We start from the raw sequence: 23,418 nt of genomic DNA, 5'->3' as shown, positions 1-23,418 counted from the left end.
AAGTTGTATGTTCCCCCCAGGATGTACAACAAATGGGTGAAATTTCCAGGGCTGGGACTTTTTCACTTCCTAGAATTCAAGCGGGGGCTCTTCCTGTGCAACCCCTGGCTCGCGTATATAAGCTGATCTGTACGGGGACCAGCCATCGTGGTCTCCTTGACTCTCCGTAGCATCCTCTGCCCGCACACCCAGCTGCGAGTTCTCTGCCCCGAGATGGTTGCTCGTTCTAAACCCATTTCAGCAAGTGCTGGGAAAATCTGGCTCTTCTGAAATAAACATGATCGCCAGAGGTCCCTTTGATTTCAGATTTTTCTTGCAGTTGTCTGCTTTGCCGTCGGTGAGGACTGTCGTTGCCAGTTTTAGATGGACCCTAATTAACACCGGCTGCTGTCCTGGCTTCTTTCACAGCCCCATCATGGAAGCCTTCGGCAACGCCAAGACCGTGTATAACAACAACTCCAGTCGCTTCGGGAAGTTTGTTCAGCTGAACATCTGCCAGAAGGGAAATATCCAGGGCGGGAGAATCGTAGATTGTATCCTGTTTCGTTTAGCTTTTGGTCTATAGTACTATGACTCTCTAGTGGAAACTGTTCTTGCTTATCCTAAGGACAGATAACAGGATATGAAACGTTTCTTTCTGGTTCTACCTGGTCACTGCTCCAGTATTACTGTGCCTGACCTGTTAGTTATCCTAGGAGATAAGGAACCATCTTTCTTTGGGGAAGTTCTGATATCATGTCCCTAATCTGCAAATTTGGACTCCTAACCAGACATCATATATTTGTTGTTTGAAATCAATTCTTTAACTAGTGTGATACTTCCTGGGTACATGTGTCATGTCTGAAATTGGATTTTGATGAAACAGTCTGTATCGTTTGCTTACCTTTTGCACCAGAAGTCTCAGTGTCCAAGACACAGGAAATTGTAATTACTTGGGCAACAAAGAATAGAAAACTAAAGACTAATTGAGCCTCGTGTATCCTTGTTTTGTTCCTTGACTTACCATTGCTTATCACATGAAGATTTATTAGAAAAAGTAAGTAAACGTGATTTAATTCACATTATCTCTCACAATAACTGTTTTCGGCAATTACCGGCTCATGGTCATTAAGCAGAGGAAACATCTCTGAACAGAAATCTGATTTCTCTTCACAGAACCGAGTAGTAAGGCAAAATCCCGGGGAAAGGAATTATCACATATTCTATGCACTGCTGGCAGGGCTAGAGCGTGAAGAGAAAGGTGAGTGATGGGACAGCTGCAGAGACATATGTGCTCGCAGCTCATTTTGCCTTTAAACCCATCTGTGGATGAGGAGACATCTGTTTGGACTTTGTTGTTCTTCCACCAATTGAAACGAAATGTGTGAGATGACCAAAGACACTGAGTTCGTTTAGAGCCAGATAACGTAGGGGGAAAATCATCAATAGAGAAATCGTGGATTTTTTTGGTTTGTTTTGGAATCTTAGTTCTTTTCTGATTTAAAGAATATTTGTGAAAAATACATAATGTGGGCTTCCCTGGTGGTGCAGTGGTTGGGAGTCCGCCTGCCGATGCAGGGGACATGGGTTCGTGCCCCGGTCCGGGAGGATACCACATGCCGTGGAGCCGCTGAGCCTGTGCGCCCGGAGCCTGTGCTCCGCAACGGGAGAGGCCACAAGGGTGAGAGGCCCACATACCGAAAAAAAAAAAAAACCCAAAACATAATGTATTCAACTGGTTTTACTTTTAAGTCACACCCAAATAACGCTAATTTCTAAACATTTGATTTTTTAAAAACCAATCAACACAGGATCCTCATCAGTTACTTTTTTCAGTAACATTTTCTTCCATCCCATCGAATTTAATAATTCTGTTTTCCCTAGATGATGATTAAGAGGGAATGTTTTAATCTTAATAGTGGACCATTAGGAGCATAGAATTATTTTTGTACTTTAAAAAATAAAGTTGCAAAGTGAAAACTCTTTTAAATTATGTCTTACCCTGGCCAGTCAAATACTGATGTTGTGTTTTTCTTTTTCTTTTTGTAGAAGAATTTTATTTATCTGTGCCAGAAAACTACCACTACTTGAATCAATCTGGATGTGTAGGAGACAAGACAATCAGTGACCAGGAATCCTTTAGGGAAGTTATTGTAAGTTACTTTCCTATTTTCCTTTATTAAAGGTGACCAGAAAAAGAAAAAGCGACAGCTTTCATTTCTGCTTCAAAAAAATTTTTTTAATAAAAAAAGAAATCACATTTGTACCGCTGTGCGGGAATAGGTCCTTTCTTCTTGTTCCAAGTCATGGAAGGGAATCCTCTCTCTTTAGAAGGTGGGTGAACGTCTGACATTCAGGACAGATGGGTGGTTGGCTTGGAATAGTGGTCAGAAAAGCAAAACAAAAAAATCACAGGTTTGGGACTGGAGCAAGCAGATCCTCTGTTTCAGGGCTTACAATTAAACATTTTTTTGAATAATTGGTTCTACAGTTAAAAAGAAATCTGTCAACAATTAGACCAGGTGACTGTTCAGGTCTCATCCTGTTCTCATAGCCACATCCTGGTAACCAATTCTGATCACACAGAAGTAGGCATTTTAAGACTCTGCAGTGTAGACCTGTGCGGTTTCCTGCAGTTCTCAAATTTCCTGGGACTTTGTTATAAAGTGACTGCATTTCGGAAGCCTGGTCATCGAGCGTTATTAACAGCCCCACCTAATTGAGTGGGGCTGGTAGATTTCATCAGCGTGGTCTCAGTTCCTTTGCCAGAGTCATTAGTTCAGCATTTGGAGTCAGCGGATCTAGAATTGATCCGTCATAAATGCAGCTAACACCGACTGAGGGCCTACTCTGCAGACTTACCATCTCCCTGCTTCTAATGACCCTGTGAGGGTAGAACTATGATTGTCTATGTTCTGTGACTCAGAGAGGTTGGTGGCCAGTCTAACCACACACAGCACCTAATAGAGCCTGTATCTAGACAAAGTCTAACTAACTCCAAATCCCACACTCTAACCAGGAGGCAGGTAGGTAGTCACTGCTTTACGTGCACCCAGATTTGTCTTCCTAGTTGTTGTCGACAACTTGGTTCTATATCCCCATTTACTTTTCTAGATTGTTCATAAGAATGCCTCGTGGAATGGAATCAAAGTATATTTTTAAATGGATATATATCACACATCATTTCCCCACATCTAATGTATGTATCCTTAAACTGAAATTAAAAACAGATGAGGCTATAATATCGTGATCATCTTCCCCTCAGCCTTTCTTTTAAAGATGTCCCATTCTGCCATTTATAACGTAGAGCGGTGTCTCTGTCATCTCTCATTCCTTCATCCTATTAACAAAAAGCCTCCCGCTGACAACGCCTTTTGCTGTGTACCTACCCTAGGCGGCATGGGATTTGGCCCTGCAAATTGGACTTTAAGAGATGTTTAAGTATTTAAAATTTTCTTTCTCCATTTTATTTTGGCATCCTGGACTTCTTTAATTACACGAGCTTTCTCCATTTACTTTGTGATGGAAGGTGGTTGTTCGCAGTGGTAGACAGACTCCCAGTTATTCAAGTTGCAGTGTCGCTGCAGGGCCATACTGACTAGCTCACTGGCCGCGGTGAGCCAGTGGGCAGCGAGGCCCTCCCTCGTCCTGGGAGTGACTGGAGAGAGGGTACTCTGATGGCTTCCTCCTGGGGCATTGTTTTCTGATCCAGAATTGTTTGCTCTTTCTGGTAGCTGCAGAAAGGAAGCTTGTGGAGCTTGGCCTGTTTTCAGTGATTGCTAACTTTTATTTTTAAATTGAAACGATAGGTTTTGGCATTTGAAATTTGGTCCTACCATGAAAAGACATGTCATCTAGAAAGGAAGAAAAATTTACACATGAAGTTGACATACTGAATGTACACACCAGACTTATAAGAATTCTATTTATAGATACTTAAATATTTACTTTGCAATTACTTTTTAGTGTCCATATATATAATCCCTACATTCTGCTGAAGAAATAAAGATGATTGAAATAGATTATGCTATGTTGTTTTATCATGTAATTTGTCTTTATTTTCTTCCAAAATCAAATACCATTTAAATTTGTATCTTCATACTTCAATTCCATAAAGCTCCTTTTCCCAGAGGTTTTGAGATTAAAGGAAGGGAAGGGACCACATTCTATTGGGACTCAAGGACATTTGTTTGAAGAATGTGTTAAAATGTTAACGGAGAGAGATTATTTCTGTGAATTACATATGAAAATGTCACCTCTGGTATTTTCAGCTACTAAAAAAAAAATCCATTATTCCTTTTTATCAACTTTAATGTCAGTATACTCTGGCAATAGGACCTTTTAAGAATTTTGCTTATTTCATTAAGAATTCATGTATTATTAGAATTCCTTATTGATACCAACTGACATTAATATAAATATGTACCTGTGAGGGATCCTGAGCCATTTTAAGGAACCTAGTTTTTCCTGGGGCAGAGATGGTGAACATATGCTAAATTTCATAGCCATTTTTTTTGCAGCCTTCCAAGTTCCACTATAAATTGTTGAGTCAGGATGAAGCTATTTCAAGTCAGTAACAACGAATTTATTTTTACTGCCTGTGTTTGACCCACCAGAATAGTGGCTGATGAAGTGCGTGGGGGAGTAACAAGAGTCTTTGATGAGTGATAATCTCTTCATTCTTTGACTCCACAAATATTGAATGTTAATGGCGTGCCTGGCCATGGACCAGGACTGGGGTTTCCTTTTAGGTCTTACTGGGTGTCCATTTAGGTCTTACTGAGTGTACCCATTTAGGTCTTACTGGGTGTACCCATGGATTTTTGATGGTGTGAGCCCATGCATCCATAAGTTGACTCCTCGTGAGTCAGATATTATGAAGATTTAAAGAGCTCTCAGCCATAAAAAAGGAACAATATAATGCCATTCGCAGCAACATGGATGGACCTAGAGGTTGTCATACTGAGTGAAGTAAGTCAGACAGAGAAAGACAAATACCACATGATATCACTTATATGTGGAATCTTTAAAAAGGCTGCAAGTGAACTTATCTACAAAACAGAAATAGAGTTACAGATGTAGAAAATAAACTTATGGTTACCAGGGCGTGTTGGGGGGAGGGATAAATTGGGAGATTGGGATTGACATATGCACACTACTATATATAAAATAGATAACTAATAAGGACCTACTGTATAGCACAGGGAACTCTACTCAGTACTCTGTAATGGCCTGTATGGGAAAAGAATCTAAAAAAGAGTGGGTATATGTATATGTATAACTGATTCACTTTGCTGTACACCTAAACTAACACAACATGGTAAATCAACTATACCCCAGTAAAAATTAAAAATAAATAAATAAAGGGCTGACTTTATACCTCAGTTTTGCCATAGTTAAAAACTTTAGTCTCAGGCTTCCCTGGTGGCATGGTATTTAAGAATCCGCCTTTGGGGCTTTCCTGGTGACACAGTGGTTGAGAATCTGCCTGCCAATACAGGGGACATGGGTTTGAGCCCTGGTCCAGGAAGATCCCACATGCCGCGGAGCAACTAAGCCCATGCGCCACAACTACTGAGCCTGCGCTCTAGAGCCCACGAGCCACAACTACTGAGCCCATGTGCCACAACCACTGAAGCCTGCGCACCTAGAGCCCATGCTCCACAACAGAGAAGCCACCGCAATGAGAAGCCCGTGCACCGCAACAAAGAGTAGTCCCCGCTCGCCTAGAGAAAGTCTGCGTGGAGCAACGAAGACCCAATGCAGCCAAATATAAAATAAATAAAATAAATTTAAAAGATAATAATAAAATTTAAAAAATTTTAAAACCTCAGTCTCGTTCAGTGTTGGAAAATATGAGAGTAGAAGCAAATTTTATATTATAAAATAACATCAACTTGCCTAATATAAAATTACACAATGAATTACCAAAGAACTTAACTTGTGATTTACTGTGCCCAGAACAAGCCTCCTCTCCCCCCATTTTATTCATTTCACTTGTTCGTGACTCACCTGAGGTCCCTTGGCTCCCTTGGATGGCGCTCCCCACCTCACCACTGAGACCCTGAGTGGATGTACCTTTTGTACCTGAAATCCGTCCCTCTTCCCCGTTTGTTTCTAGCGTGAAAAGCCTGGCTTCCTTCCTTTCATCCTTAACGGTTGGGATTGTATCATGTATTTGTCGTCACCACCCCACCACGCACACAGTCACCTGTTTTCTATGTGCTTAATAAAGACTTTATTGAAAACGTTTTGTATAACTTTGTGCCAGTTTTATAACTAAATTGCTGTTTAGCGCTTCTGAACTGTGCTGAGAATTTCCCAGGGTTTTTTTTTTTTTTTGAGTCTTGAGCCGTATTGTTGAGAAAACATAATTATAAGGAGGCTTAACAACAGTGCAAACCAACTGTATTTCAATAAAAAATTTTTTAAAAAAGAAGGCTTAAAGGCCTACTCTTGCCAAAGGGGTGGAGATTGCTGCTAAAAAGACTGTAAAATAGGACAGTAGGAGACAATGAATGGAGACTCTTGCTGGCGCTGGTGATAATTGTTTGCAGCCATTAAATTACCCCATGGTCTGATTAATGCAGTTGCCACTTGTCACCACACTCCCAACTAATTAACTAATTCACTTAGAGTTAAACTTGAAAGTGAAGAAGTTACAAATTTGTTCATACAGTGAGCCCATTTTATTCACTTGCTTTCATATCTCCACATGAAATCTTTGTATGTATTTTCAGAACTTAACCAAGAATTTTTTTCACAGATTATCTTTTGATATTTTTCATTCTGCAGTTTGAAATTGTCTACTACTGGGGACTTATTTTTTGAAGGTCTTTTTTTTTTTTTTTTAACACAGGTATAGAGGAGATTTTTTTTTTTTTAGTTGAAGTGTAGTTGATTTACAATGTTGTGTTAGTTTCTGGTGTACAGCAAAGTGATTCAGTTGTACATATATATTGTTTTTTGTGTTTTCCGTTATGGTTTATTACAGGATATTGAAGATGGTTCCCTGTGCTGTGCAGTAGGACCTTGTTTATCTATTAGTTTGTATCTACTAATCCCAAGCTCCCACTCCAACCCTCCCCCACGCCCTCCCCCCTTCCCCCCACCCGTGGCAACCACGAGTCTATGGAAGATCTTACTTCTTTAGTGTTATGTAGAGTCCAGGCAGGTGACTTAACAGTGAACATTTTCATTTCTGTGGTCATCCTAAAATGAGCTTAGAAAATTTTTATAAATTAGTGTTGAATACGTCTTGTGATACATGAGGAAAACTTTAGTCATAGAAAGGGAAAATATTAACTTTTTCACAGCATAGGTGCTTTATAATTATTTTGCCGAGGTCTGATTTGGTCCTTACCAGTGTTTTAAAAGTCTTGAGCATAATAAATAATCTGTATTTCTTAGCCATATTTCCTTGCTTTTAGAATAAGTAAATTTTTTTTTTTTTTTTTTTTTGCGTTACGCGGGCCTCTCACTGTTGTGGCCTCTGCCGTTGCGGAGCACAGGCTCCGGACGCGCAGGCTCAGCGGCCATGGCTTCCGGGCCCAGCCGCTCCGCTGCATGTGGGATCTTCCCAGACCGGGGCACGAACCCGTGTCCCCTGCATCGGCAGGCGGACTCTCAACCACTGCGCCACCAGGGAAGCCCAGAATAAGTAAATGTGAATAATTATTTTCCCGTAGGCTTTTAAAGATTGATAAGCACTAGGCTAATAGTTCCTCTTCTTTGTGTCAGTTTCTGTCTGAACCCATGAAATGATAGTCTTCTCTACCTTGGTTAAATAGTTCATTGTCTTTTAATTTTTTTGTAGTCAATTTTATTGCATTATAATGTACCTATAATAAAATGCCCTCATGGAAAGTGTATAAAGTGAATTTTTAATTTATGCACCCATATACCCACAACCACAGTCAAACCGAAGGACAGTTTTACACCCTCAAAGTTGCTTGTCCCCCTTCCTAGACAATCCCAGCCCCAGCCCCTGCCCTAGGAAATCTAGGAAAGTGTGTCTTTTCTAGAGTTTCCTGTAAATGAAATCATACAGAATCTATTCTCCTGTGTCTAGCTTCTTTCACTCATCCAAACCACACATCACTCAATTATTCTTTTTCTGGTGAGTAGTATTCCACAGAATAGACAGCAATCTATTTACCCATTGATCCATTAAGAGACTCGGTTGTTACAGTAAAAACATGTCAACAACATTAAAAGACATCATCGAATGCAGTGTCCATTAACCTACCAGCAGTAACATGGCAACCATTTTTAATTTTGTAGATTTTCTTCCCAGATGATTTTCTTGAAAAAATTAGTTACAAAAATAATTTTTTACTTTTTGCATACAGCTATCATAAATATCGTTTCTATATAATGTTCATATTTCCTTTAAAAACGATATACTGTTCTAACAAGTTCATTTGCTATATTGGACTTGTCTGATTGTAGGAGAGCTAGATTTTTTTTTCTCTCTGAAAGTGTTGTTAAGAAAACGCTGTAGTGAATATTTTATAAAACTTTCTTTCCTGTTGAGATTTTCCTCAGAACAAATCCCCAGTGTTGCAGTGAAGGGAGATTACACAGGAGATGGACTTTCTAAGGACATAAAAAGAAAAAAAGCATAGAGCTGGATAGACAGTAAGTTCCTAGACTTTGGGTTCATCAGACCTGACTTTGACTCTTGGTTGTGTAACCCTGAGAAAGTTAAGTAACTTCTCTGAACATTATGAGATTATGTACATATGTGGCCCAGCACAGTGCTGCCCCATAATCTTGTTTTCCAAAAAGATTATACTAACTTATACTACCAGTGACCAGTGCAGATATACCTCACTTTCACCCATTTTATCATTCAGAAAGATTTTTGGTAATTTAATAGACGCTATCTCATTTTCTTCAATTTGTGCATATTGGATTTCTAGGAAGGAAAACATTTCTCTCTGGATTTGCATTTCCTCTTACGAGAAGTGCCTATTTTATTTTCATTGCTCATGTGTCTCTTAATATAGCTATTGCTCCTTGCCTTACAATTTTTTTCTTTTAATTCTGTTTCCCTGTCTGTTGTTTTTGCCCTTTGTTTCTGGCTTTGTTTTTTTCCTTGTAAAGAAATTAAACTCTTCACATTTTAAAATCTCCAGTCATTTCCTTTTGCAGTTTCTATGGCTTCAAAGTGCTGTGTGGCTTCCGTCTTCACATCTCCTGTGGTCATTGTAACAATTATGGGTCCGAGTTCTCTTTGTAGCTTATGTTCATCAGTATAGCCAGCGATTCTGTCCTCAGTTGTGTGTGCAGGCGTGTGTGCGGTGTGTGTGTGTTGGAGGGGGCTATTTAGCTCTTTTTCTGACGAGAATATGGCTCCCAAATCAGAAGAGAAAATGAGCAAATCTTAGATCTGATTCAGAAGATGCCTGGCTTCAGCTTAGATACTTGTTGGGGACCAAAACCCCTGTAGGTGCCTGTTTATTTTTATTTTTCCCAAATCAGCATTATGTTAACTTCCATTTAGTATCCAGAGACCAAAATAAGACTTGAAAAATCCTTTGGAGAAATGGAAAATAGCGATGTGATGACTTTCCAGGGAAGACAGATCTAGATCCACTCAGGTTTTCCATCAGCATCTCTTATAAAAGGAACAGTAGACTCTCCTATCTGTCCAGCCCCTGGTAGAGAATTTCATTCCACCTACTGGGGTCCCTGCTGCATTTAAAATTAAGACAAGTCCCCAAAGTTTACACTGGAGGAGTCTCATGAAGTATCCCCCCCACCATTTTTTATGTGTAGGAAAATAATAAATGTTCCATTACATTTTGATACATGTAGAAAAAGTATTTCTTTGTCACCATCATTACTGTGACTCTCTGGGGTAATTCTTTTGTGGCATGAATAGGAGTCTTGTATGTAAGGCAGGTATTTACTTTTATCTTACTGATTGGGTTATCTCTAAGTATTCTACAATTCTTTTTTAATGTCATGCTTTTCTTTTATGTGTACCTGTGTAAAGTCTTTATCATTTAAAAGTGAGGGGGCGGGACTTCCCTGGTGGCGCAGTGGTTAAGAATCTGCCTGCTAATGCAGGGGACACAGGTTTGAGCCCTGGTCCAGGAAGATCTCACTTGCCGTGGAGCAACTAAGCCCATGCACCACAGCTACTGAGCCTGCGCTGTAGAGCCCGCGAGCCACAACTACTGAGCCTGCGTGCCACAACTACTGAAGCCCATGTGCCTAGCTCCCGTGCTCCGCAACAAGAGAAGCCACTGCAATGAGAAACCCGCTCGCTGCAACTAGAGAAAGCCCGCGTGCAGTGACAAAGACCCAACGCAGCCAAAAATAAATGAATGAATTAATAAATTTTTTAAAAATCTTAAAAAAAAGTGAGGGGGCATACATCTATTTCTTGCTTTCTTGCCTTGAGAATAATACTTAATAATTTTACTGAGGAAGGAGTATTTTTCATTTTCTTTAGTATGAAAACAGATTAAAAATTAAATATTTTCTTCTAGATGGCAATGGAGGTAATGCAGTTTAGCAAGGAAGAAGTTCGGGAAGTTTTGAGGTTGCTTGCTGGTATATTGCATCTTGGGAACATAGAATTTATCACTGCTGGTGGAGCACAAGTTTCCTTCAAAACAGGTAAGATTGTTCCTCCCTCCTTTACTTCCTTGACTTTTGCCTCATAGGAAACATAGATCTAAAATCCTTACTATCTGGTCTTTAACAGAAAAAATTTTTCGAGCCCTTGAATAAGAGCTACAGAGCTTTGTATCTGATGTGAACGGTCAGCTAATAAAGGGTCAAAGCATCTGACAAGTGATTACTGGCTGTGTTCTCATGTTTACTAAGAAAGAAGGACAGTGGGCCCAATAAGAGGAAATAGGAGCGACAAGAATTGGATGTAGGAGAAATGTTATGAATCAGGCATGAGTGTTGCCATAGCTATTAATGGTTATTGAAGGCTGCCATAGTGGAATGGTTAAGACCATTAGTTTTCAAGCCAGAATAATTCGTTCGTAGCCCAGCTCTGCCACAAGCTGTTTCCTTGGGTTACTTATCCCTTCAGTACTTGTGACTTCTCATCTGTGAAGTGCACGACAGAGATGTGTTGTCAAGATTGAGTTAATAGACACATAACAATATCAGTTATCATTTTCCTGGAGTGATTTATCTTTTAAACTTTTCTGATAGACGCAATGGACAAGGACATGGAGGCTGGGAATTGGATGAGTTGAAGTTGAGAGTAGCCCTAGAGTTGCCCAGGGCTGCAGGCCTGTTGTTCTCGAACGTTTGCTCCCAGTGCCTCTTAATAACTTTAAAATCACAGAGAATTCCGAAGAGCTTTTGTTCCTGTGGGTCATATCTGTTGATGTTTACTGCATTAGAAATTAAAAGAGGCAGTTTAAAAAAAATAAATGTGCTCTAAAATAACCATAATAAACCCATTGCATATAATACAATAAATATCATCATTTTCTTTGAAAGACCATCTTCCAAAACAAACCAAAACAAATCAGTGAAGAGTGACATTGTCTAACGATTTTGTAAATTTTTACAATATCTGATGTAACAGAGGACAGCTGGATTCTCCTGCTTCTGCCTTCCGTTTGTTGGGCTACCTCATGTCATGTAGCCTCTGGAATATTCTTCTGTATACTGGTGAGGGAATGAGGGTGAAAAATCAAATAACATCTTAGTCTTATTATTGAAATAGTTATGACCTTGCAAACCTCTTGGGGGTCTTGGGGAACCCACCTCGGGGTCTGTGGACCATACTCGGTCCAAGCACCAGGTTCTTTGCTGTAAACCTAAGACTTATTAAAGGAGTGAATAACCTACCAGAAGAATGTGTATCCTGTAGGTCTTGCCTGAGGGACTTAGGAATATTCTCTGCTTTACTGTGTCGCTCTGTGGAGTTGGCTTTGCACCCATTCGGGGTCCCATGGCCTGTGTGTCCACGTTTGCCTTGTCCTTCCTCCCCAGCCTTGGGCAGGTCTGCAGAGTTACTTGGGCTGGACCCGGCACAGCTCACAGATGCCTTGACCCAGAGATCCATGTCCCTCCGGGGGGAGGAGATCCTGACGCCTCTCAACGTTCAACAGGTAGGCGTGTGGCCCTCAAAGCAACTTCTAAAGATGCTCCTGGGTCTGCAGATCTGTGGGTTTGATTCGAATAAGTAGCTGCAGTGAACCATTTGAATGAGTTTGGCTCAGGATCAAAATAAAGAAGACATCCACGCTGAGGGGCATACACAAAGTGGTTCAGTTGTCTTCTTAGAGACGGTGTAGCAGAGTCATTAGGAGAAAGGGGCCTGATGGACATTTCCCGAGTTTGAGTCTTGCCTCTTCGGCTTATTATATTTTGTTCTTGGGAAATTTATTCACTGTGCCTCAGTTTCCTCCTCTGTAAGACAAGGATAATTATACCGAATTCATAGGATTCTAGTAAGGATGATAATAAAAATATATATGCTAAATGCTTCATGACTGGTGCAGAGTAAGAATTACGTAAACATTAGCTGTAATAATAATAATTATTATTATTAATGAAAACAGTGCAACAGTATGTTGTATTACTTATTTTTGCTTCTGCTACTGCCTTGAGCCTCTTATATGCGCTAGCCCATCTCACAGCTGTTTCTTGACTGGGTAAGTAGAAATGCTAAGCATGCCAGGAAGAAAACTTTTATGTGTACAGAGTGAAATATGAGAAGGTGATAATGAGAGAGGTCAGGTCTTAATTATTGTTTGAAACCTGATAAAATTTGTAGCTGTGGGTTCAGATCCTTTCTTACAACTCAGTCTATAAAGTTGAATGCGAAAGCCTGACTTCAAGGACTTCTTGGTGAATCGTGCTGTAAAGTGAATAAGCAGGTTCCAGGTTACCCTTTCTTTAGACAGCTGTGTTATCCTAGACGGTATTGGCTTACTTGACATGGGGTGCATAGATGTCGAGTGAGTGTGTCTCCCGAGTGGGGCGGGGATGGACTTGCCTGTCTGGGCTGCCCCGGGGTCATCTGGGCACCATGGCCCTGTCTCCTCTCCCCACAGGCAGCAGACAGCAGGGACTCCTTGGCCATGGCGCTTTACGCACGCTGCTTCGAGTGGGTGATCAAGAAGATCAACGGCAGGATCAAAGGCAAAGATGACTTCAAATCTGTCGGCATCCTTGACATCTTTGGATTTGAAAACTTTGAGGTATGCTTCCAGCGAGTGGGATAATCTTAAGCAAGCCTCTTGAAACAAACATTGATATGTTTCTCTGCAGATTTTTTTTTTTTTTTTTTTTTTTTTTGCGGTACGTGGGCCTCTCACTGTTGCGGCCTCTCCCATTGCGGAGCACAGGCTCCGGACACGCAGGCTCAGCGGCCATGGCTCACGGGCTCAGCCACTCCACGGCACGTGGGATCTTCCCGGACCGGGGCACGAACCCGTGTCCCCTGCAACGGCAGGCGGACTCCCAACCACTGCGCTACCAGGGAAGCCCTTTTTTTGCCTTTTTAAAAAAATGTTTTATTGGAGTATAGTCGATTTACAATGTTGTGTTAGTTTCTGCTGTACAGCAAAGTGAATCAGTTATACATATACATCTATCCACTCTTTTTTAGATTCTTTTCCCATATAGGTCATTACAGAGTGTTGAGTGGTGTTCCCTGTGCTATACAGTAGGTCCTTACTAGTTATCTGTTTTATATATAGTAGTGTGTATATGTCAATCCCAATCTCCCAATTTATCCTTCCCCCCCTTTCCCCCATGGTTACCATAAGATTGTTTTCTACATCTATGACTGTTTCTGTTTTGTAGATAAGTTCATTTGTACCATTTTTTTTTAGATTCCACATATAAGTGATATCATATGGTATTTGTCTTTGAGTTACTTCACTCAGTATGACAATCTCTAGGTCCATTCATGTTGCTGCAGATGGCATTATTTCATTCTTTTTTTATGGCTGAGTAATATTCTGTTGTATATATGTACCACGTCTTCTTTATCCATTCCTCTGTTGATGGACGTGTAGGTTACTTCCATGTCCTGGCTATTATACGTAGTGCTGCAGTGAACATTGGGGTGCATGTATCTTTTTGAATTATGGTCTTCTCTGGATATATGCACAGGAGTGGGACTGCAGGATCGTATGGTAGCTCTATTTTTAGTTTTTTAAGGAACCTCCATACCTTTCTCCATCGTGGCTTGTTTGGCCTTTTTATGTAACAGACACTTGTTGAATGGTTTCCTCCCTTAGGTGAATCACTTTGAGCAGTTCAATATAAACTATGCAAATGAGAAGCTTCAGGAGTATTTCAACAAGCATATCTTTTCTTTAGAACAACTGGAATATAGCAGGTAAGCACTCATCAAATTCCATTTCAAATTTTTTAAGAAAATGAGCCCCTCCATTGGATAGTTTTGAAGCTATATTTGACTACAACCTGGCCCTTTTTAATCTTTGCACAGAGAAGGCTTAGTGTGGGAAGACATTGACTGGATAGACAATGGAGAATGCCTGGACTTGATTGAGAAGGTAACACACTGTTGAAGAATTGGTAACAGTCCCAAGGGTGTCCAGCTGGGCTGATTCATATTTATGGGAACAAAACAGCTTGTACAAACACGCACATCAAAGATGTGAACGTTTAGAGCACAGTGGACCGTTTGGAAACATACATGTAAATGTGCAAGGTTGCATTTAAATACTTGGCTGCTTCAAACCCATTGTCTCGTTGAAGTCAATATTTTAAGAATCAACAGTGTGCAGATTGGCTTCCCATAGATTTTAAGTCGTCATCAAAACCTTTGCAGTTCCGATAGTGGATTGGCCAGTTGTAAAAGTTTTGTCCGCCAAATTGCAGGGGGTTCCGTTTTTTTAGTGTGGAATGAACTAGATTTCTTAATAGTGTGTCTTTCTGAATTTTTCAATCTGAGAAGTTATTATGCCCTTTTGACCACTTACTTGATAGCGAGTAGAGAGGAAAGGAGCTGTAAAAATAAACAGAGCCAAAACCTTCTAATTCATATTTAACCTTTTTTCCCCTCTTCTAGAAACTTGGTCTCCTAGCCCTTATCAATGAAGAAAGCCATTTTCCTCAAGCCACAGACGGCACCTTACTGGAGAAGTTACACACTCAGCATGCTGTATGTCCAAACCTGCCGATTCCTCCTTGTGTCTGAATAGCACATCTGTGGATTAAGATGTGACACGTGACAGATTTCGGTGCTGTTGACCTACTGTGCCTCCCACAGTGAATTTTTTTCCCTCAAACGAAAGCTTTTCTCTGCTCTAACTAAATGGAAATAAGCCAAAGGCATAGACTGTAGGCTGCTTGTCAGAATATGCCCATGTTTAGCTAGTGTATAAAATTTAACAATTTTTAACCTAATGTAATGACACAGACCAGAATTGCCTGGTTTTGATGAAGTACATCACACGATGTGTCCTAAACCTCTGATAGGTCATGGGTTTTGCAATTGTTTTCACTGTCAGTTATAGTTATACTGTCAGGAAATCAGTGAGTGAAATGAGGCGTTTCTATTTGTTTTGTTTTTTTTTAGAATAACCACTTTTACGTGAAGCCCAGAGTGGCAGTCAACAACTTTGGAGTGAAACACTATGCTGGAGAGGTAACTCCCTTTTTTTTTTTTTAAATTTATTTTATTGATGGATAATTGATTTACAATGTTGTGTTAATTTCTGCTGTACAGCAAAGTGATTCAGTTATTATGTTCTTTTTCCATTATGGTTTATCACAGTATATTGAATATATTTCTCTGTGCTATACAGTAGGACCTTGTTTATTCATTCTATATATGATAGTTTGCATCTGCTAATCCCAAACTTCCAATGCAACCCTCTCCCCCTCCCCCCCTCCCCCCTCCCCCTTGGCAACCACAAGTCTGTTCTCTAAGTCTGTGAGTCTGTTTCTGTTTCGTAGATAAGTTCATTTGTGTCATATTTTAGATTCCACATATAAGTGATATCATATGGTATTTGTCTTTCTCTTTGTGACCTCACTTAGTATGATAATCTCTGGGTCCATCCATGTTGCTGCAAATGGCATTATTTCATTCTTTTACTACAAATAGTTGAGTAGTATTCCATTGTATACATGTACCACATCTTCTTTATCCATTCCTCTGTCAATGAATGTCTAGTTTGCTTGCGTGTCTTGGCTATCGTAAATAGTGCTGCTGTGAACATAGGGGGCGCGTGTATCTTTTGAACTAGAGTTTTGTCCAGTTTTGTGCCCAGGAGTGGGATTGCTGGATCACATGGCAACTCTCTTGTTAGTTTTTTGAGGAACCTCCGTACTGTTTTGTATAGTGGCTGCATCAGCTTAGTGTAGGAGGGTTCCCTTTTCTCCACACCCTTGGAGAGGTAACTTCTTAATCAAGATCCTTGCTGATACTTGCTCATTTGGTATTTAGAGTATAGTAATTTCAGAAGCCAATCATAAATATATTGAGCTAACATCTTGTCGTGGACCCAGCTTTTAAAGGGGATGCTTATGGCCCGAAGTGATTCTTTTGATCAGTTCCGCCTTCTCTTGTTTATTTTGGAAAACCAGGTGCAGTATGACGTGCGGGGCATCTTGGAGAAGAACAGAGATACCTTCAGGGATGATCTTCTCAACTTGCTGAGGGAAAGCCGGTGCGTCAGTCTTCTCCCCGAGATGTCAGACTGATGTTTGTGCAGATGCTTTTAATTCACGAATACAGAAAAAGTTAATGTGTGGGCAATTGGTTTATCATCTTCTTCCCCGGGCAGTATTTCATCAAGAAAGTGATCCGAGAGATAGAAAATGGTACTCGCGGTAGTGACTACCATTTAATGAGGTAGCATTGGAATAGTAAATCCATTATGTTATGCAGGTGAGGAAATTAAGACTCACAGTGATTAAGTGACTTGCCCGAGATCCCTCAACTAGATTTGATCTGGTCTGCTTGGCCCAGGGACCTAAGATTTTAACCGGTATGACCTACTGTCTTCATAGCAAGCTTAGAGCTGTGCGTTAAATTGACTTCAGCCTCGGGTGTGTAGGACCCTATGTCTCTCATTAGTGTAAGGGGTATCGAGAGAAATAAACAAGTATTATTCAGCTAAAGTGATAGATTAATTACCCATTCATTTATTCATTCATGACTTGTAAATTCACATCATTAAACCAGTAGTTAAGGAAAACATGCTGAAAGTTCTAGTGATTAGTTTAGCTATTTGTATGTATGAAACCAGGAGCCTTCCTATTTTTAGGAGCCTGTGTGAGAGAGAAAGGAGGAAAACAACCCTTGCCTTAAAGTTGTCAATACCTGTATCAGATCCAGCGTGAGTCTCTAACACACATATTTAATATCTAAGGAGGGAAAGCACAATTACTAAAAAGCTGGAATACTTTTAGAAATGAAAGTGTTCGGTGCCCACCCTGTCACTTAGAATTGGGGTGAAGGGAACCCCTCTAAGGTGTCAGCTTAGAAGCTCAGGGTGGAAGTGTTTGATCTTTCAACTTGTTTTAACCCTCTTTTATGAGGATTCCCTAATTACAACCTTGTCAGCTATTTCTATTTTTAGATAAGTTTTCAGGCCTGTAAAAATGGCGACGTTTTAAAAATACCATAGCAGGTTACCTATCTCTCAAAGCAGATTTAAAGTGATGCATTTAAATAAAAGCAGTGTCTTGAGGTTACCTGGAACATTTTGTTGTGAAAAAGAGCACAGGCCTGGAGACCCGCGAGATGGCCTTTCACTGGTTGCCGCTGTCATGACGTCAAGTGGTTGTGGAAGTGGGGTGGAGAACGTTGTTTCAGCCCCAGGTTTCTCTCTGTAGAAGGAGGGGCTTGGCCTATTTGCTGCACCTGCTCTCTTTTGCCTTTGGCATCTGTGACGTTTTAATGAGTAAAACTCCAAAGCACTCAAAGCACAGAGAAGTTCAAAGAGCGGGAATGAAACATCACCCGGGGATGCAAGTGAGAAGGGGTCAAGCAGAAGAGAAGTGATGAGGGAAGTGCTGGCGTTGTCCCCCTGAGGGGCGTGGTTGCCCGACCGCCTCATTCCTGGTCCCCGCGAAGGCACCCCCCACACATACACACCCCACCCCGGTTTTATAGCCCAGAGCATCTTCCGTGCAAGGAAGATGAAAGAAAGGCTTCTGAGAAGCCTTTTACTCTCTCAGTAGTGGCAGTAGATTTTACAGAACTTTTAAATAATAATAACAACAAACTTCAGCACTTAGGATGTGCCCATTTTCCAGATGAAAAAAACAGGCCTAGAGAGAGGCAAGCGTCGTGTCTAAGTCACACAACTAGGAAGTGGCGGCGGGGGCGGGGGGGGGGGCGGGCTCACTCCAGAGTTAGCATCTTTCCACCCGTTACCTGGTCGCATCTTCGTCACTCTGCGGTGCACGAGACAAACCCCTCCCTTCCACAGGGCGTGGAGGCTGCAGAAGCTCTGCAGAGCTCAGCGGTCCTACGTGGCTTGTCGCCCTGAGTCATCTTCATCCCAATCCCCTTCTCTTCTGCAAGACGCTGGTGCTCCGAAGCGGCCACGTCTGTTTTCAGTGCCTAAAGCTCTTTGGGAGTGGTTGGTGTGAAATCTTTGGACACTGTCTTAGCTCTTCCAGGCCTTGGTGTGTTATTTTCAGTGGGGAAATGCATTGTGATTACAGTAATCCAGCACCTAATAACCGAGTGTGCACCCCTCACGGCCCTCCTGCTCTCCGCTCACACAGATTCGACTTCATCTACGACCTCTTTGAACACGTTTCAAGCCGCACGAACCAGGATACCTTGAAATGTGGAAGCAAACATCGGCGGCCCACGGTCAGCTCGCAATTCAAGGTTAGTCTATGCTGCTGGCCTGGACGGATCCATCTTTATTGTGATTTTAAGAATTGAAAATAGGAAATGGGTATCTGTGAGGTCTATGAAAGTGTTTATTATTATTATTTTTTCTATCATCCTTTTAAACCAGTCAGGGCTCTAGGAAGAAAATATACTTTTCTTTTTTTCTGAGCCAGATGAAAAAAAAAAAAATGTAGATTTTTTTTTTTTGTCAAAAATAAATAGCTACTTATTCTAAGCTTACGAAATAGTAAGTCTTCATAAGAAGGACTGTTTGGTCATTTGGGATCACTCTGATTGGTATTTAAAGACTCATGTGCATATAAAGTATCTTTCTTCCTGTGTCTGGATTGTTTTTCTTTTTCCCAGGTATGTTTACAGTATCATAACTAGGAAGAATAACCAAGTGCATGGTTAAACAAGATCAGTGTCAGTTACCTTGTCCAGATGTCTAGAATTCAGGGAAAATAAGAAACATTCTTACGTGCATTTTAAGTATGTAAGCCTTTTAGGTAGTTTAGAGGCAGATAACATGAAGACCATTTCTCTAACTTAATTGTTCTGCTTTACCCCCAAATCTTAGCATGAGGGGGAGCTGGAGGCATGTCAGTCAACAGACCTTTATTAAATTTGCCCTCTGGGAGGCTCTCTTCCATTTAGTTAATCAAAGTTGGATGCTTTCGAGGTGGTGGGCGAGTTCTGTGTTAAGGTCTGTTTACAGCATGGTTGGGGTGAGCTGGACCCACGGCACCACGGCTGACAGTGCTGGGCAGGTGTGACCCTTACAGGATACAATAATAATAATAGCTGCCGTTTATTATACACCCTCTGTGTTCCAGTCATTGGGCTAATCACTTTATATATGCTACCTTGTTCACTTCTCCCATATTCTTAGAAGTATGTATTACTGTCCCCACTTTATAGATGAGGAAGCTGAGGTTTAGAGAAGGGAGACTTGCTCAGTCCCTCTGAGGACTGAAGCTAGGATATGAATTGAACCTGGGTCGGTCTGACTGTAAACCCTAGGCTCTTAATCATCCAGCGGCGTTGTTACATTGTCTTTTTCTAGGTCATTGTTGCCTGGAGTTGTCTTGGAAGGCTTTGTGGATGTTTGGGACTTAAATTGGACTAGGAATTAAGGAAATGGAAGAGAGTGGGCAGGGCTTCCAGGGAGAGACAAAGGCAAGAGGCGGACTCCTGAGTCAGGAATGTGAGACCTGTTCCCAGAGGACAGGACACCTTGTAGGAAGTTAAATGGGTACCATACCAGAGTATGAAGGGCCATGAATTCCAGGACATTCTGTCATCTGTGAGAAATCCTAAAGCTTTCTGAGCACAGAAGTAACTAATCAATGTAGTAGACAACCTAGTTTCTTCAACAGTAAAATTGTAAGAAGAAAGAAACAGACAGATGGAGACGGAGGGAAAACCAATGGATTAAAATAGACTGAATAGATATAGCAACCAACTACACTACTACGGGGACCTTATTTGCATTCTGATTTCAAAGAATACGCTATTTAAAAATTATGAAATTCGAGACAGTTGAGTGTTTTAAAATGAAACGAGCTAGTTGCACCTTTTCACATTGATATTAAGGAATTTGTGTTAAAGCTTTTCAGGAATGATATTATGGTTACCTCTGTATGTTTTAAAGTTTTTAGCTTTTGATAATACACAGTGAAATATTGAGGAATGAAATAACACAGTGTCTGGGATTTGCTTCTCTACTAGAAGTGGGCGTGATGTGTACGGGGACAGGGATGAGATGAGGTGAGATGAGCCGGCGGCCGAAGCTGATGATGGGTACCCATTACATGTTCTGTCTGCTTTGGTAAATGTTAAAAAATCTTCACAATTGAAAAAACTTAAAGAAAAGACAGTAGTATTACAGAAGATTGATCTGCCTGGTGATTTGAAGGAAGAATGAGAGATTTTAGCTCAGAGACCAGTGAGGTACTGGTATAAGCTGTCATTTTGATGGAAATAATTAATTAAGAGGAACAACTTCAGTGGAGAGTGGATACTTCTCAGGTTTTCTATATAAACATTGAAATATCCCAGGGTGGTTTTTTTGCCGGTTAACAGAACAGATTTTTTTCTTTTTTCTTTTTTTTTTTAATGGTACTATGTCAAGGAAGTAATAAGTGAGTTTTGCATATGTAAAATAACTTCTATGACAATTATATTACCATTGTTTTATTAGAATGACATGATTAAAAATGAAAATGCTATTATTCCTCAGATTTATATTGTTTTCTTTTTCTTGTTCCTGATGAGTGCCTAGGGTGCTGAGAAATTTAAAGACATAATAAGAGACTAAATCAACATATACTTTTTCCTTTCTAATAGGACTCCCTGCATTCCTTAATGGCAACGCTAAGCTCCTCTAATCCTTTCTTTGTTCGCTGTATCAAGCCAAACATGCAGAAGGTAAGATTTACAACCAGACTGACACTGTCTTATTTAAGGACACCGCCTCCTGGTGTGGTGACTCAGAGATTTGGTTTCTCCAAAGTCCTTTCATTATAGATGGTTGGAAATGTATATGACATTATTATAACATAACATTCACTGGAAAAAAATCCCTTTGTCTTTTGGGCCTATTTGTCTGCTTTTGAACGATGCCATTATGCTTTAGAGAAATCTGGTTTAAAAGAAAACATCGTGAAGCCTTCGCATTTTTATTTTAAGCATTGGTTTGAAATTCTTGGGCAAGCTCCAGAATGGGATATACCTTTTTTGGAAGAAACGATTGGTGTGTTTTTTGTTGTGGTAGAGCTCTTTTTCATTTTATTTTCTTTTGCTTTATTGTTAAACATGACAGAGTGTCTGTATTCTAAGTAGTAATGATGGATTTTAAGGACTTTGACTCGTTGGTTGTAACTAACTAGAAGACTCCTGTCGTCGGAGGAAGTTTTTGTGTCTAGGCTGTTGGTTTTAGCTTTTTAATGCCATATCCCAATCAGAAACAATGTGAGTTTTATACAGAGAACCTATCTGAACAAAAAAGATTTAGTATTAGGTGAATGCAGCTGTTGAGTCTAAGGCTAAATGGGCAACTTGCCATGAAGTGCTGTTAAAACACTGAAATTATTTCGATTTGGCAAACATCTGCTCTTAGTTACCCCTGTGAAGAAAGGAAATCCCCCAACAAAATAATAATGTCAAGGGCCTCTCATGTGGAAGAACTAGATGCTATCCTCATAAGGATTAAGATAAGGAATCTGACCTGAACTGTTTCCCATGAGACTGTTAGGTTCCATAATGCCGCTGTCAATAACTTTGCTGACGCTAAATCTTATTTTTATTTTGTTTACCAGTTACCTCTGACTTAATATTACAGCGATTCCTCACTTAGAGTTTAAGGGGTTTTTTATAAGAACCACAGTGTTGAATTCTGTCTTCTAGAAAGGCAAAACTCAATGAGGGGAGAATAATCCGTTTGGTTTGTTACCTTACTCTGAGGTGTGATGGGGAGAGTTTGGCGTTTGTGTGGCGTAACGTAGCTGGGACTGGGGTTCTGTAGATCTGTGATGACTTAGTGTGCATCGGTTCTGGTAGTTGACATAGTAACTCATCTTTCCATTTCTCAAATTTATAGTAAAATGTTTTAGGTTATCACAGAAAAACAGCAACTAAGGTAACCATACATAGCTTGTGTTGACATGATGTTGGAAATTAATAGTTAAACCATAACCATGTACCACGTCAGCTGACTTCTATCCACCTGCCGTGCTTTATAAAACCCCAATGGGCAGGATCTACAAGATGATATAAGTGGGCTTTGCGTTTGGGGTCTACATTCACAGGAGCTGTGTGACCTCTGCCAGTGTTTCTTCCTTTTACGACAGGGGTAATAATACCATCACTTAAAGATGCATGTTTTCCCCCAATTTAAGGTCTTGGGTATTGAGATGCGTCTTGCAGCTTCTTGGCGAACCACAGTTTAAGTGGGAACTCTCTTCTCTCTTCTTAGTGGTGCAGCAATTGTGCAGTTTTACAGCCACTGGCACCTTAGATTCAGAGAAATGGAGGGGACCTGCCGGTGCTTATTTATAAGGACAGAAATTTGAATTTTAAAATCTCAGTCCTCCACGTTTTTGTTTTCTCTCTTGGATGGCACGGACTTAGTTTTTCCTTTAAATCGTAACCACTTTTGAAATTAGGCCTGCTGGAAAACACATCAACAGCCAGAATGTTGAAGAAATTGCCTCTTTTTGATGTTTATTTTTCCTTGCTGGGACTTGGTTGTGCCTAATTGCTTTGGTGTTTGCATTTTAAAAAATGACCCAAGCCCGGCTCTGGTTCCATTTCTGTTGGCTCACAGCCCTTTTCACCTCCTGACCCGTGGCAGGCACTGATTAATAACCTGCCAGCAGATGGGCTGAAGAAGACTTTGAAAAACATCTTGGTGCCATTTTCAAGGCACCCAGCAAGTCAGACATGAGAACTGACTTGTCTGAGGCCTAAGATGTAGGTGTGGTATTGAGTGCGAAGGGGCTGATTAGACTATAGAAATAGTAAATTACAACTCGCTTAGCATTCATTTAGTTCCATTGCAAATATTGGAGTGTTACTGGGGATGATATATGAAATATATATAAACAACCCTC

General features: G+C 40.6%; 1 protein-coding gene across 1 annotated transcript in view; it reads left to right on the top strand.

Moving 5' to 3' along the window:
• The window catches only part of MYO10 (myosin X), a 216,064-nt gene that overhangs the window by 123,690 nt on the left and 68,956 nt on the right, over positions 1 to 23,418 (top strand). The window contains exons 6-19 of the mRNA XM_030856599.2: positions 409 to 533; positions 1,023 to 1,036; positions 1,156 to 1,240; positions 2,029 to 2,132; positions 10,482 to 10,611; positions 11,956 to 12,074; positions 13,023 to 13,169; positions 14,217 to 14,317; positions 14,429 to 14,495; positions 15,014 to 15,106; positions 15,524 to 15,592; positions 16,537 to 16,619; positions 18,691 to 18,799; positions 21,155 to 21,235. Of these exons, the coding sequence (XP_030712459.2) occupies positions 409 to 533; positions 1,023 to 1,036; positions 1,156 to 1,240; positions 2,029 to 2,132; positions 10,482 to 10,611; positions 11,956 to 12,074; positions 13,023 to 13,169; positions 14,217 to 14,317; positions 14,429 to 14,495; positions 15,014 to 15,106; positions 15,524 to 15,592; positions 16,537 to 16,619; positions 18,691 to 18,799; positions 21,155 to 21,235 (1,327 nt within the window). The remainder of the gene's footprint in view (positions 1 to 408; positions 534 to 1,022; positions 1,037 to 1,155; positions 1,241 to 2,028; positions 2,133 to 10,481; positions 10,612 to 11,955; positions 12,075 to 13,022; positions 13,170 to 14,216; positions 14,318 to 14,428; positions 14,496 to 15,013; positions 15,107 to 15,523; positions 15,593 to 16,536; positions 16,620 to 18,690; positions 18,800 to 21,154; positions 21,236 to 23,418) is intronic.

This window comes from Globicephala melas, chromosome 3 (assembly GCF_963455315.2).
Source record: "Globicephala melas chromosome 3, mGloMel1.2, whole genome shotgun sequence".
NCBI lineage: Eukaryota > Metazoa > Chordata > Mammalia > Artiodactyla > Delphinidae > Globicephala > Globicephala melas.
The sequence above is the reverse complement of the archived record's forward strand: the minus strand, read 5'-3'. Positions and strand labels throughout refer to the sequence as shown.